The sequence below is a fragment of the Pterocles gutturalis genome, unplaced genomic scaffold (assembly GCF_000699245.1).
Source record: "Pterocles gutturalis isolate BGI_N339 unplaced genomic scaffold, ASM69924v1 scaffold280, whole genome shotgun sequence".
Lineage (NCBI taxonomy): Eukaryota > Metazoa > Chordata > Aves > Pterocliformes > Pteroclidae > Pterocles > Pterocles gutturalis.
The window spans coordinates 36238-52024 of NW_010145486.1; the positions used below are offsets into that span (position 1 = coordinate 36238).

Here is a 15787-nt window from a genome sequence, read left to right on the forward strand (position 1 = left end):
CTGATAACAGTGCTGGGACAGTTTATCTAATTTTCTAATTACCTTAAATTATGTAGATGCAATCAGCAGTTTCTAACTTCTAACAAGAGAAGGATGGAGAGAAAACCACCTGAGAAGGAAATGCTATTGTTTAGTAGTCCTGTCAGATACCCGCCTGTCACACGGGACACCTCAGAAGAGCTCCAAGGCACTGCTGAGCGTCAGCAAGAACAAATCATCGATCCTTTGCAGCAGAGATTATTAGATAAACTTCTGCTATTCAAAACATTGCCTGAACTCATCTCATGAAAGAAGCAAGGTAAAAAAATTCTACTCATAAGACCAAGCTTAATTTACCAAGAATTGATATGTCTTCACAAATAAATGCATCGGTGAAAACATAAGGTATTATTTTCCCAGTCCTGCTTCTGATGAATTTTTAAGATGAAGAGAAATCAAATGTCTTTCTGAAGTCTTATTTTGTATTGGTGAAACAAAATACACAAGGAATCAAACAGACACATAAAATAAGTGGGAAAATGAGAGCAAGTTCACATGGTTGGGGGTTTTTTTGGCTGTAAAAAAATTACATTTTATGGCCTCGTTGGTTTTAGGTCTCTAAAAAATTACATCTTACAGCCATTCAGCTGACACTGGTCTGAATTTAAAACAATCAGAAGAATGAACAATCCAGAAAATATATAGCCTTAAGAGGGATCTTAAAAATAAAAATCCTCTACCAGCTGTTTTTACACAGCTAACTAAGAGGCAAAGTCACGGCTCTGCCTAGGAACATTTCCTCAACATCAGCTGAGCCAAAATTTAAGCAGGACTTCTAGAGATAATGCTTTTAAAGATGTCACAGGCAAGACAGAGTAAATGACTACCTGCAGTGGATCTGGATATCGGGATTTGTTTAAGAACCAATGAGATGAGAGCTTTTGCAACTACTTGATTATCTTTCACACCTTCCATCCATACCTTCCATCCCTGCAGGGAGGTGGCTGCTGGCCTGGGATGTTAGGGCAGAAAGTTGGGTCCTTCATTGCTGCCTGGCTGCTCACAGCTACCTGTCTCAGGCATCACCAGCCAGTGTCCCTGGTGCCTCCCCTGGCTTCCATCTCCCCACAGCTCCCTGATCTCCAGCATCTCCCCCACTTTCAGGATCTTTCCTTCAGGCAGGAACTTCACCTTCTTCTTTTTGGTCCCCCTTCTTTTTTCCAAGACCACTTCCTTCCTGCACACCTTATTTTCTGGCACACCAAGACTTGGTTTTCCCCCAGTGTAGCTTCCATGCATAAGCACAAAGTGCGAGCAGCCTCTTAACTGGTGGTTCTGGCTCATGTGTCTTCAGTAACTGGAGGACTCTGGACATGCCACTTTGATTTTGTGCAGGAGTTTACAATCAGAGTCTACCAATTACAGGGAGCAAGCAGCAGGCTTCTGCTTGAGAGCTCAAATGTTCAAATTTGGACTCCACCACCCCTCCTCCTCCCTCATCCAACTACCTGCTACCTATTAGTATTCATGATTTAAGCATTTTTTTTTGCCTACAAGAGTATTTAATATTAGCCAAATTCCTCTTCCAGTGAAGACAATGAGATTAATTTTACTTGTTTCAGTAATTTTCAGTAATATCATTTTCTAAAGGCTGATTATTTGTTGCACACAAACATATTTTTCTGAAGTGGTACAACCAATCCATTACAGTTCTTTGCCCATTGGAATCAATTATTCATGTGTGAATAAAACTTTTCCAAAAACATTGTTAGCACAAACTGCTCCAGAGGAAGTGTTTCTTGTGCTGATTAAAGGTTCTGTATGTGCTATAAACCTCACACTCCTTAATAGAATTAAGGAGCTAAATGCACTTTCAAGCTCTGTTTGAACTGTTGGAGGGAATCATGGAACAATAAAAATATCTGACACTTCATGTTAGCTCTTGCTCTGTATTAATATTATGTATTAGAACAATTTTTATGTAGCCAATTCATTTTATTTAAGTACATTAATAAGCTAACTGGTCAAGGAACTAGAAACTAGAATACAGCACCACGTCCACCTCGATTGTTATTAGTTCAAACCACAGGCAAAAGCTAATCAGCATATGTACCTAATTTTAGGCATGTTTGATTGAACCATTTTTCAGACAAACATTTTAACATGGACACACATATGGCCCAAATATATTGCTTGACTTGTTCAATGCTTACAAGACTAAATTCTTAGTAGGTGAGAGCCTGGGAACTCTGGGAAAATACTTTATTAATTGTATCCATTACCAACTGCATGCCAATGAAGTGGAAGATGGAAGTTGTACAACTGATCACATAGGTGTCCTATGTGAAATAAAAAAGTTCAAAATGTAATTTAAAATGTTATCTTCACCATTTTCCTCTTCTAGTACCTCCCTCTCCCCAATCATATTTTGAAGGCAGAATGGCATCACAAAGAACAAGAGACCATCTCTCCAGAAGTCTTTCATCAAGCTGGTAAACCTGAAAGACTTGTTTATGCAGTTTTTGCAACATTTTATCAGTTTACAAAAATTTACCAGAAAGAAACTAGATTTGTAGAAAGATTATTTCACTGATAAAATTTTACACAACGTTTATCTAAGAAAGTGACACCTGTCTAAGAAAGTGGTAAAACCCTGGCTGTTCATAATGTGGAATTTTCAGTGGGTTCTGTAATTGGGCAAGATTTGCCATATGTTGCTAGGAACAGAAAAAGACGCATCCCTAGTACAAAATCCAGACTTATTTGAAGAAAAGATCAAAATATTTCACTATGAATGAAAAAAAAATAATTTTTGTAAAATCCTTTTTTTTTTTTTCTTTTTTTTTTTTCCCCTGGGGACTCTAAACAGTATTTTTCATTTGCCTGGGGGGTTTGACTTCAGCCTGAAGCAGATAGCTGGCATAGATTACTTCAGACAAAATTATTAGTTTTGGAAGACTTGCAGCCTACCTGAAACACAGTTTTACTTGAAAAGTAATGATCAAACTTGGTAATAGACTTTGCTGTCAGCCTTGCCCATAATTTCTAAACTGAGACTCCAGCAGGTATTAAAACTTTGACAGTGAAGGCACAAGGATATATGCAACTTTAAAGGTTATTCCCCATGCAATATGTGCAGCATACGTAAGTCTTTCCCTGATGCAGAAAATTTACCTTAAAAGGAAATAAATACTGGTATTGCTTCTTGTCAGTGCTAACAAGTCAAGAAAATTGCAACAAGACTCAGGCTCATGTGAGATTGATTTCTAGTGTCCAGCTTATAAATGTAGAGAAGAATTCTTCACAAAGATTGTAAAAGCAAAGCTGAGGTCTTTGGACATATAAGTCCTGATGTTTTCTGAGGAGCTGTTAAATTACTATTTCAGCTTTAGACTAAGGCTCCCAAGAGAAGAAGGTTGCTAACAGATTTTTTTTTTTAATGCCCCCTCTACCCTCAAAGAGACAAAACAGCAGTAAACTCCAGTTGTATCTACCACAGTAACCTTGCATATATATTCTCCAGTGTGCTGAGGTGCTCTGTGTTAAATGCTCTTTACTGCTATGTCACAGGAGCATTTCTACATCTTTAGGCCCCTAGCAGGCAAGAGGTCAGAACTCTCTGGGACTGCAGCCCAGGATAAAATACTGCAGAGACCAGCTGCGTCTCTAGAGTAACTGCTGCACCAGCCAAGTGGGTGCTCCTGTATGCACCATGCAGTGTGCTGGCCTAAATCTATGCAAAGGTTCAGTACAGAGGAAGCAATAGACACACACATAGAAACTACAGGGGAAGGCATGTGGAGAGATATGACAATCAGGCACCATTAAAATCTTTAAGGTCCCTTCCAGCCCAAACTTTTCTGTGATTCTCTGATTTACGAACTTGTAACTCTGGGGTAAGAATTTGATACTCATATCTGATGTTAACAAGAGCCAAGCTTCTAATTTCCTTAGGGTCTTGTGAAACCACAAAGTACATTTCTCAACTAACTGAAACCAGATTCTCTCTGACTGTAACTCAGAGAGATTTCTTTCTGCTCTGTACAAATATTCTTCTGGGCTTCATCTTTTCACTACATATAAAAATATACTATTATATGACAATAAGATGGAAAAAAACCCTCCAAATGCATGCAGAAGATAGTGACAAAATGAAGAGTGAGGAATTACATTTGAAACACTGGCCCACAAAGGATCATAGAATCATAGAATGGCATCAAAGCACTGGGACCATAGTTTAACGTAGATATACTGTCAGAGTTAAGATTTGCTTCAGTATGAGAAGACCAAGTCTATAAGAAATTGTAGCACTTGTGATGAAGGTCATAAACACAACCATTAAATGTAATAATAAGATAATCTCTGTGGTAGATGGGCTTTTCTCCACATTTATTATTTTCACTGGTACTCAAAACTACAATTAGAAAAGGCTTCGAAGCTAAAACAGAGCACGAACTATTTATAAGCTAAATAGTTCTGTGAAGAGGTCTTTTGCTTATGACATATGAACAGTTTAGCTCATGAGGCACGGATAATGTATAAACATTTAATTTCTAAACTATACAAAAGCCCAAACTAAACATTCTTACTCTGACTGAAAACACAACATCCTCTTAGCCAAAACTTTCACTGGTTTGCTAACATCATCCTCTTTTCTAGGACTTTTCCAGATCCCTTTGTAAACATCCAAAAAGTTACCTTTGAAATAAATTAACACACAGAGGAACAGCATAAATATATTTACTTCACTCTTTCTTTACTAAGATGATTTATTTGTTTATGTTCAGACTTTCAGCCTCTTAGCTCAAAACAAACCTTAAAAACTTCAACAAAACCAACACACACCTTCTTCTTCACAAAATCATTAGAACTTATGTTCAGAATTATCCATGGGTGTCTGAGATTCTGCTCAGACTTAGGAAGTAAGCTTTTTTTACTGCAACTAACAACTACCTAGGACTGCTTCTTTTTCCACTCTGTCATGCGTTTCAGTTACTGAGATCTAAAAGCACAGGTTCTACTCCTTAAATATGACCAAGAGCAACCTCACACAGTCAGTGGTACACAGCAAAAATGAACACGACAGCCGTTAATAATCCTGAGACTGTTGTGGAAAGATAAAAGCTACAGATACGTACAAGAAGGCAAATAAACTGCATTACTGATAAATTACTTATTCAGAATGGTTGTAGATTGTAGGGAATCCTCAGCACTGGTTGTTGGCAAAGAGGTCTTAGTGTACATCCTTCAGCTCTTGTATGAGGAATCAAAATATGGAATTCTCTCTAATATGCACAACCTTTTGGCACCCATAAATCTCTCCCTCCCCGAAGGTGGTGGGTATTTCAGTATCAATACCCACTATCCATTTAGAAGTCTTTACAAATTTTTGCTTTTCCTTATTTAGATAGCAGATTAGAAGGACTAGGGCATGCTCACAACATTACCATGCAGTTTCCATAGCCGTTTGTTTTCCGACAGGTTTTATCACTGTTTGTTGGGGTTTTTTTTATTTATTTATTTTTATAACTGTTGAGGGTAGCTATTCCAATGAAAAGAAGTAAAATTTATAGTAATATACTTCTGCCAACAAAGAAGAGTCACCAAAACTGTGTCAGCACAGCCAGCAAACTCTCAGGAAAGCAAGCTATCCATCTCCACTTGCTGGCCTCAAAACACTACTTTTTTTCCTCACTATACCCTCAAAGGTTACTTTTTCAATTAAATTACCTGTCCCAATGATCTCCAGTCCAGGCTGGCACTTCCAATGTACACATGCTGTTTATCAACAATCCAGAAAGATGACTGAAGCCGGCCTTCATTGTACGCTGACATGTTCATATACAACACTTCAGCACCTAGAGATTTAAGGATAAAATCATAAATAGTATTGTTTAAAATAACATCATTTACATTACTAAAGAAAGAAACAGCTTCCCATTTCAGGGCCTCAGCTTCCAAAACCAGCGATGGACATAATTAAACATACCATTAAGGTTTAAAATCAAAGACAAACAGTGTTACTGTCCCACTATTTAATACCCTAATTAACATATATTCCAGAAAAGCAGATACAGGGAACATTGCCATGCATTATACTGTTTACTTAATTTTCTTCCATTTTAGAACCAAACCATTGCTGGTTTTTGTCTTCCAGCACGTGAAGTTCCTAAAACCAGTTTATTTTTAAAGGGCTATTCTGTAACTCAAACCTGATACATATGATAATAATGCCCTTTAAAATACAATCCCAGTTACAACCCCTTCCTGAAAAGCAGGGTTTCCTGCTCCTTTGCCCTGTGTGATGGTTTGAGCAGGCAGCCTACAGCAGGCTGTCTCATGGGACAGACCCAGACAAGAGGAACACGGGGAGAACTCAGGAGTGAGGAAATATGCAAAGGCCTAAAGTATGATGAAACTGCTCTTAATCCTGCTAACCTGTGACATTCAGCCTACCACTTGGAATGGCTCAGTTTTAATAAGGATTATAGGGCACTTAAATCAAAGGAGCATGTTGGCTTCATCACGTCAGTAGGAATGTGTGAATTGGCCCCATCAGTCTGTTTGCAGGACTGAATCCAAATTCTACTTAATATTAGGGATTTCTCACATCATTATTGTTCTTTCAGTGCTCCAGTGTTTGTAAGATTAGGTGATTAATCTGAATTAATTATTGATGAGGGTAATTTGAAGTAACCCACTCATCTTCACATTTGAGTCATGACAGTAACTGGGGAAGAGGAGTGGCAGTAAACAGCAGCCTGGAGGGCAGTAATGGTACCAGCCATGTCCCATTAACCATTCATGGGATCTTCAGCACCATAAACTCCAGTAATAGTTGGATATGAGTCACAATTTCAAAAGAATTACAGGATACCTATAGAACTAAAATACATTTCTTTTCATCTAACTTCCTATTTCTGACCTCCTAAGAAACACTTGACTTGCAATTTTAAGCAACAGTTACCAGTGCTAAATATTTCTTTTTTTATTACAAAAACTGTAATTCTCACTTGAATGAATGAATCTAGAATTCAGACATGAAGGAAAGAAGAAAAATCAGGTAAGGTGCCACTTTTCATGAAGCACCAAACACGCAACATGGGATTTTGAGCAAATTACAGAATTGGGTTCATTGTACAATTACATTTGCTGCAACCCAGTTACCTTTCCAATTTTTTTAAGGTATCACTCATCCATATTAATCTATGCTTAGAAACAAAGGTATTTTCCAGTTTTCCTTGGAACAGTTTGCTGCTGACTTTCAACTCAGGCATTAATGAGCAGAACTGTGCTAATTAATGAGATAATGTGTGTGAAATGGAAAAGAAACAGAAACCCACTATAGGAGGTGTTGAACGGTTTAAATTGTTTTCTGATGAATAAACAAAACAAAAGCAACTCCCCCCTACTCGATAAGGTAAACAGTTCTGTAGGGTGCTAAACTTCTAGCTGCTTATCTGAAAACTGTATGAATTTAACACCCACAACACACCTACATCAAATAGGTTAGAAATGAGATATTGGGATTTTTGTATAGGAAAGGTAAAATAGTCGGAAGCAACAATGAGCTTCCTTCTCATAACTGAGAGCCTAAAACAAACACAGTTGAAAAACATGTTTGAAATATCCAATGCTGATAGCAGTGCAGCAGATACTACTACTACACTTACCATTAAAATCAAAACCTGGAACCCAAGTTCTTTTCCTTCTGGAACAGCCAACTTGTAAGGCTGAGGAAACAGTATCTCCAAGTTAATTAAAAAAAAAAAAAAAGTCACGTGTTGAAAGCAGCAGCTGCTGTGCAGCCTGTTAATGAGCCCTTAACTTTTGATGAAAGGAAACATGCATCAGTATTGATAATTGCCTCTGTTCTAGAAGCCCTGGAGATGTTTTGTTAAAATAGGCTTATCAGGCCTTCAACACAATCCATCATGCCTAGTGTGGTCCAGGCCCCATGAGGAAATTAAATTGGACTGATCAATATGTGAAGCCATAACAGAACTCTTTTTCATGCTGCAGTCTCAATTACACAAAGCTGTGGGTCTACTGAGTTCAACCAGAAGGCACAATTTGTAGGCTTGATTGCTAATATAGATGCCCAGACTCTTAAAAATTAAATCTAACAGTTTTATTTCACTGAAGATTAAACTGCAGTGTAAGATCTTAGAGAAAACCAGAGCTGTCATTCATACACTCAGGTGCATTTGCCTGTCCCATAAACTGCATTGTGAAGGCTGGGTCAGATTGCCCTCTTCCTGCAGGAAAAAAGACCACTGCAGGGATAAAAGCATGCTTTAAGTAACAGACATTTCCCCGAGTACTTTTGCTTGTAGGTGGGAAAGTTTTGACATCTGTAAAAGGGAGATGACAGATGCAGTCTGGGATGCACAGAGGGGACCTTGCCCTTGAGATCCTGGACCTTCTCCATGTGATGGGAACACAGCCCCTGAGAGGTGCCAGGCTGCCACTCAGCCTCTTGCTCTGTCTTCATAATGGAGGAAGAATTCAGAAGACAATAGTAGCATTGCAAAAAGACTGACTTTTCATTCATTTCCCCAAGAAATCCAACGTCCAAAGGAATCCCAAAGCAGAAGGATGGCACAAGCAAGTGCCATTCACCATTTCTAGCCTTGCAACATCCCGTTTGGTCTACCTGCCTTTTCCCAGGCACTCCACTAGCAATGCCATGAAAGCCACAGGGCAAGCTTGACTTCAAGAACAGAAGCTTAAGGGTAAGACCTTTTCTACATATTTGAGTCAAGACACTTTAATCAGTTAGCAGAAGGCTTTACACATATAAGCTCTATTATGAAAATTGCATGTCATGGAGAGGCGAATCTTGGCGCAGCTGTGTTGCAGCATATGCTAGCTGTGGATTTTGCTGCAGCTCAAGCAAGGTCAACAGGTAGCTGCACAAACTGGGACACTTCCTCACGGGAGGCTGCAGGAGGCCAGGGCTCACAGGGCTGCCACTCAGCCTCCAGATCCAGGTTTATGCAACAGTCTGGAGAAGGTGCACCAGGAGGCTTTGGATCCAACGCCTGCGAGCAGTCTAGGATATTACTAGGTTGTCCTGGTACAGAGGCAATGTCACTGAGCCAAATCACCTCTCTGGTGAATACGTTAAATCATTTTTGTAAAGACGACCCAGAAAGAGCAACTGTTAAGGCTGCTATTATCACAGCTGCCTTGAAAGCAAACATGCAAATTCTGCCTGCAACAGTTTTCAACAGCACCAGTTACAGACTAAACTCACTCTGGAGTTAGCAAACATAACGCCCAAGAAACAGAAGCTGCATTTGCTTGTACCAGGGCTAAAATTGGCCTCCTATCTTCACAACTTTCCTACTTTCACTATAGTGTTTTTAAAACCAGAGAGAAAGAAAAGTGGGAAAGGGAAGGATTTAAGGATTGAGAGGAGAGCTGGAGAGAGATGTCTGGGAAGTTGCAGCAACAGTGACGGGCAATTCACAATGAGCAGAGTAATGATGAGAAAATCACCAAGAGCCCTGACCTCACTAGCCCTGACAGCAGAAAAAGATGCTGCAGCAGAAATAGGATGGCGAGAAATGGGGATATATGATCTGATGGCACATGTTGGGACTGTGCATCATACAGAGCCCTGGGAGAAAGGGTCATGGAGCCAGGCTGGGCTCTGCTACCCCCTGCTAGGAACCGGAGAGTTGTAAAGGTGGAAAAGATGAACAGGGGCTTTGAATGCCTCTCCTTCCCTCCTGTGGGAAAACAGAGCTTGTCAAGCACAGGCTTCAGAGGCATAGCCGGCGATGGAAGGGGGAGCACATTGGGGTGGGGGGAGCTACATGGAGCTGTTGATAGGATGGGGGAGCGGGGAGGCTGTAGAGGGATTGCAAAGGAGAAGGGAGAGCAGGATGCAAAGAAGCACTGGGATATGAAATGAGTTTGGACAGTGAAAGCAACACTTCTTATGGCTCTCTTGTATGTTTGTGGTTTGAACCTGAGAAATGGTCCTGCACCACATCCAATCCACTGTGCATTCCAGCCACCGTTCCCCACATCACCACCAAACTGGCCGCAGTAGGAACAGCTGCCCTCCTCCACTTATCCCATCCTTGACAGTCCTTCCCTCTGCTCATCACCATGCCCATACCCGTTTGCTCACGACACTGTTTTTTTCCCCTCTCCTGATTTTGTGTATTCCCAAGTGAATACTCCAAGTAGGGAGATGTAGGAAAAGGAGTCTGAGAATGTGAGCCACGGCCTCTTCGTTTCACTCCACTGCTGACAGTCACTTGGCACACAAAGATACACGTTTCGGTCTACACCTTTTGGAGGGTGGCCTCAAGCCAGAGTCAAGAGCAGACTTAACTAGTCCATACCATGAACCCTAGAGCTCACAAGCATATGCACAGTTGAGCAGATCTGTGAGGTTACCACATGGGTGGGAGGCAGCACAGGGAGCACTTGTGCCATAGAGCTACTGTGCTCTTTCAGCTAAACTGAGTTTTCAGGGCAGTATAGATGCAGTTAATATCATGTGCTAACTCAGAAGGATCAACAAATGATCCTTTATTGCCCCTAGGTCTCAAACTGATTTTTTAAAATACAATTTGCTCACTGGGATGTGGATGTGTACACATAATAGATATATAAAGCAAATGTCTCCTTCCCTTTGCAATAGACATTTTCATTTTATTTCTTTGCTTTCAATTACAAGTCTTAGCACAAAGTATGCCTATGAATAAACATAATTTTTATTCTACTGAGACAAAAATCCAGAGTTTTCCACACCCTGCTCACAAGGGACAGAGCAGCTGCCTCATAGTGGGCAGACACAAGTGATCCTGGCAGAGGATCACCTCCCCAGGAATTTTCATGCTTTTTTCGCAACTGATTGCAAGAAGTCTGGAGCTGTTCCAGAAGTTCCATTAGTGTGACCTGTCAGCACCCAGAAGAGGATAAGTACAAAAGCAGGGGAATGCACCACTTGACAACAAAGTTGTTTTTACTATGTCTCTGAATGATTAAAAGACAAACTAGACTATTTAGTGTTTCTGTGCTCTTTATGGAATATTGGATTTGAAATGCAATTTAAAAGTCTGCCTGGCCTCAGAAGGATTAATGATTCAGACTTCTTTTAAAGAGAGAACACTCAAGGACTTTTAGGGAAATCTGTGATGGTAATACCTTAGCTTTGAATCAGCTGCTTTGTTTACATTGCCCTCTGCTCCTCACACACACACCCTCATACTTTTTGAAAACTACCAGGACTGAATCCTGCCACTCTGGGATTATGTGCTATTCATCAGGCCAAGCCCATAGAAATTCTGAAAAAAACAGTATCCAATAGAAACCTTGCTGCCTTTTCTTTAGCAGCTCCATATGCAGCTGCCACACATACAAAAAATGAAATCAGAGTTACTCAAAGAAATTATGTTCTAGTACAAGGCCAAGCAACCCCCAAAAAGCCTTCACAATACAACTTATGTTCACACCATCATGGCCTGCCATAAACTGTAACACTCAAATTATCTGCATGACAAACCTGTCTTCTTTCTGAATGAAGTTCTCACTCCCTCCCCATATACAACCAGCTATGAACTATGTGCACGTGCAGCTTCTTAAAACAACACTAGCCCCCAAAGTTAATACTGCCTCTAGTAAAATAAGGCTCTTTATGATGTAGATATTTTTCATTAAAAATTACTGTAATGCTTACTGCCTTCTTTTACAGCATCTGAGGTCACTGATACAAAGATTATTTCAAGGCAGCCAGTGCACAGGAGAGGAATCTGTACCTGTAGCTCCATGGGACCCTCTGGTCTGTCCCTGGAGAGACACGGATGCCTGCAGCAGCCACTGGAATTGCAATGGACAGGCCCACATGCCCAGAGCTGTGGCGTGGTTGCTTCAGGGAAAACAGGCAGAAAACCCTCCCCGTACCCCCTGTGCTGCCACCACTCCTCTCCACTGGCACGCTCCCCAGCCAGCTCACGTGTCCATGCTTGGCTGGAGCTTGGGGGAAAGGCTGCTATGAGAGAGCTTTCCTGAGCAGACCGTCTGCAGTCAAGGATCTCCCTGCGGAGCTGCGGGTGTGAGCAGACAGAGGTCTCCGGCGCTGCTGCTGACTTCGCAGCCCCCTGTCCAGGCACTGAGCCAGCTTCTCGCCTGGTTCCCTTCCCTCGCTGGCAGACTGTAACGCGCTGTTGGGCTCTGTCAGTGAGAACAAACATCCTCTACACTCACCACTGCCTTTTTGCTTTGCTTTTCGCTCATTCAGTGGATTAAAATAATTTCCATGAGCCAGCACAGCTCCAGAAACTGCTCTGTCCACACAGCTGAGGAAGGCAAGAGCTGAGCGCAGGGACAGGACAGAGCAGGAAGAAAAACAGTGAGAAACGAGCGTTACAAAACCCAGCTCTGAATGAAAACAAAGTATTACAGAATTACAACTGGCATGGTTAAAAAAACCCCAGAAAAACCCCAATAACAGTGTCATGAAGAGGTCTCATTTTCAGCAACCCTTCTCCTTCCCTCCACCACCTCCTCAGCTGTGCCCAAGTTGCTTTTCCAGGGTCCAAGGAATGAACTGGATCAGAAAATGGGTACAGGTTAAAAAATTAATAAAAATAAAATGATTGTTTCAAATGCAGAAGAATTCACTAGTCCAGCTCAACACGTGGCAGTAAACAATTTTTTCTGAAACAGCTGAAGGCGCAGCGCAAGCGTGGGAACGAGCAGCTCGTGGCTGGGTGCAGCAGGACACAGGAACTGCTTACGCTGGTGCTGCCATTTAAAGGTGGGCTCGCGTCACAGCTGCTCCGTTCCTCTCAAAATCAGGCCTCTCAGAAATTCCAGGTTGCAAGCCCCAGTATTGGTTTGCCTTTTACCTTGCATAACCATTTGCCATGTGCAAACAAAGCGGACAGGAGGGCGATGCTGGCATTTGCTTGGGATGACATTTCTCACACGCTCACACAGGGGTCCACAGTGACGCAGAAGATCCAGAAAAGACCTCTCAGGGATCCTTGTGCGTGCAGAGTTTGCTCACTGGATGCAGGATGGCAGATTCTTGAGAATTAAGGAAAGGTCAGAATTAATTTATTTCAATTGCCTGTTTAACTTCAATGATATCTTCAGAGCCAGTTAGTTCCCAAGGTAACATTTATCTAAATACGCCCTTGCAGCAGCTTTGAAGACGTCAGACGTTGGCCTTTGTTGCTAGTCCAAGTAATGAAAATACCGATTTCTCAGCCAAGTATCCAGCTGTAGAGAGAGTTCAGTGTGAGGGTGTTACAGCCCTCACCCACGTGAATGCATTTTGTGCAGCCTGCTGGGCACTTTCGGTTTACTCGGCAGAAAAAACAGATGTGTAACCAACATGCTTCCTACCCCATGTCACAGCAGAGATGAAAGAAAGGCCCGGCAATATTTCTTTGTAATACTTAGTAACCCAGCTACATGTAATTTCCAGTTCACTGACAAAGAGCCAAAGGTTCATCTTAATTGCAGAGTGGGCACGCCATGACAAACATGACAGCACAGAGATAAAAGGTGTCCTCTTTACCCACAGCACAGGCACACTCTACTTCAGCTTCCCTGTGAACAGCAGGTAGCTCAGTTGATTAATCATGTGTGGGCGTGTTTAATTAACCTATACACAGAATTTTAGACCACAAACAAGGAAGGAACTCATAGGACTACAGACACCTGGTCCTTCCAAAGATGGAAATCCAGTTTCCAGAGCAAAATCATGACTTGCTCATTTTCACCTACAAGACTGAGAGCTTCCATAAATCCATAAAGCACTGAGATTCCATAAGGAAAATGATAAAATGGAGTGAAGCCCATGTTAAAAACCCCTAGCATTTAGAATCAGGATTTGAAGCCTGATACCCCTTTCTCTAATGCAGAATACATTATAACATGATTTTTAAAAGTAGATTAACATTGTAAACCCCATGGGTTTTTATTATTTGCACTGTAACAGTTCTTTACTTTATTCCCACTTTTTCTTTTGCCCTGTGGTGTGTACTTGACTTCTTATTTAGAGATTTTTTAATTATTACTGTAGAATTTCACATTCTACATTTTCCACCAGGAAACATCTGTTCTGTTAACAAAGACACATCCATGTCCCACATCCTTGGAAGGCACAAGCTGCCACCCAGTAGATATGTGATAAGCAAGTACCCCACAAACGCGAGCAGCCAACACTACAGTTCATTACATGGAACAAGTCAGGAAAGATGACATGCTTCAACTCTACACTTTCCCATCTGGATTTTGCCTCTGAAGTCAGTGGTTTCTGTACTATATCTGCTATAGAAACCTTTACTGTTTGGGACAAAGTTTAGGACTCCAATTTTAGACTATCTTTAAAAACAAAAAAATTAAATCAAGTCTGTGCACGAAAATTTAGTGTAACTTAAAAAGATCCAAACAGCTTTTCCTCTCCCTCTAATAATTTTATTAAAAGTAGCGAACATTTCATGCCTCTTTTAACAGGTTTTGCTGCCTGATGCAGCAAAAATGAGAGAAATCCTCATTTTGCACTGACTTGACTCCGATATCAGTATTTTTAAATCAAATTTTTAGTTCTTTTTGAACTATTTAAGGTATTTCATATCAATAGCAATTTATTATTTTGAAGAAACTTTGAATGAGAGCACTGACAATCAGTTCAATTCTTTCCTCTTAGCAGAACTCATCATTCCTCCAAATAGCATTTTCTGAGTATAAATCTGTTTTGTGAGTCTGATGATTCAATACAGTCTGTAAGATAACTAGTGTACAATAAATTTTTATAGAATATTTTTTTGCCCTTCATTATTGGAGAGTAGGCTGCTCATTTACTAGATGAGGCTATAAAAGTGATTGCTTTAGAGATTGGGAAAAGTAATTTTCTTATTTAGTCGATTCAGGCGACAAAGCCTATTACTGCTTAAAGGAAGACTATAATACTATCAGCAAAAGCATTACAAAGTTGGATTGTGGCTTGCTTTCTTTGCCTAATTATAATTGCATACATTTTTACTATAAAATGAAGCTATTTTAAATATGACAGATTAGTAAACACACACTGCTTACCCCACTCCCCCTTCAAAGACTCTTTTCTTTATTTGGATTAGCATTATCAAGCACTGGATTTGTATATATACTTCCTAGATGAAACATCCAAGAATTTAGGGACATTTTTTCATCTTAACACATGAGGAATTAGAATCACAACCTTCTATGAATGAACAAGGCTAAATCACTACCAAAAATGCAGTGACTATTTATACCTATCTCTCTTTTTAACTTATCAACATGCTTTCATTCTGGTATTTATACATTCTAAAACCATCAGTATTGGCAACAGTCACTTCTAAATTTGCTTACTAGCAATAATAACACTTGTGCAATCATTCCCAAAATGTGGTTCTTGGACATCTGTAGCACTGTTTTGGGTTCTGTCAGTTCCCTTCCCATGGGAAGATACCTCCGTTCTGGAAGGAGTGAAAGTGTACAGCAGGGCAGGCGAAGGGGTGAGGGCAGAGCATGCCTCCTCAGAGGGCAGCATGATTTGGTCCTAAACTACTGCTTTTTATTTTTACAATACCTTCATAATAGAATCAATTTTTTTTTTCTGCATTTTCATTAACTGATTCTCTGAGCAGCCCTGGAGTATTATCCCCAGGTTACTGAACACCAAGAGCACTAGCTGACCTGGCCGTGGCCATACAAGCAAAGCAGAGGCACCACCAGAACCCACACGAGTCTGCCAGCGGCACAGACATTTCCTTTTACTGCTACTTCTCACTTCTCTCTCTCAGCATCTTTC

At 40.7% G+C, this 15787-nt stretch overlaps 1 protein-coding gene across 1 annotated transcript in view; it reads right to left on the reverse strand.

Moving 5' to 3' along the window:
- Positions 1-15787, reverse strand: part of PLD5 (phospholipase D family, member 5) — a gene marked incomplete at its 5' end in the record, with an annotated part of 68936 nt that overhangs the window by 24631 nt on the left and 28518 nt on the right. The window contains one exon of the mRNA XM_010085382.1: positions 5710-5837. Coding sequence (XP_010083684.1) covers positions 5710-5837 — 128 coding nt within the window. The remainder of the gene's footprint in view (positions 1-5709; positions 5838-15787) is intronic.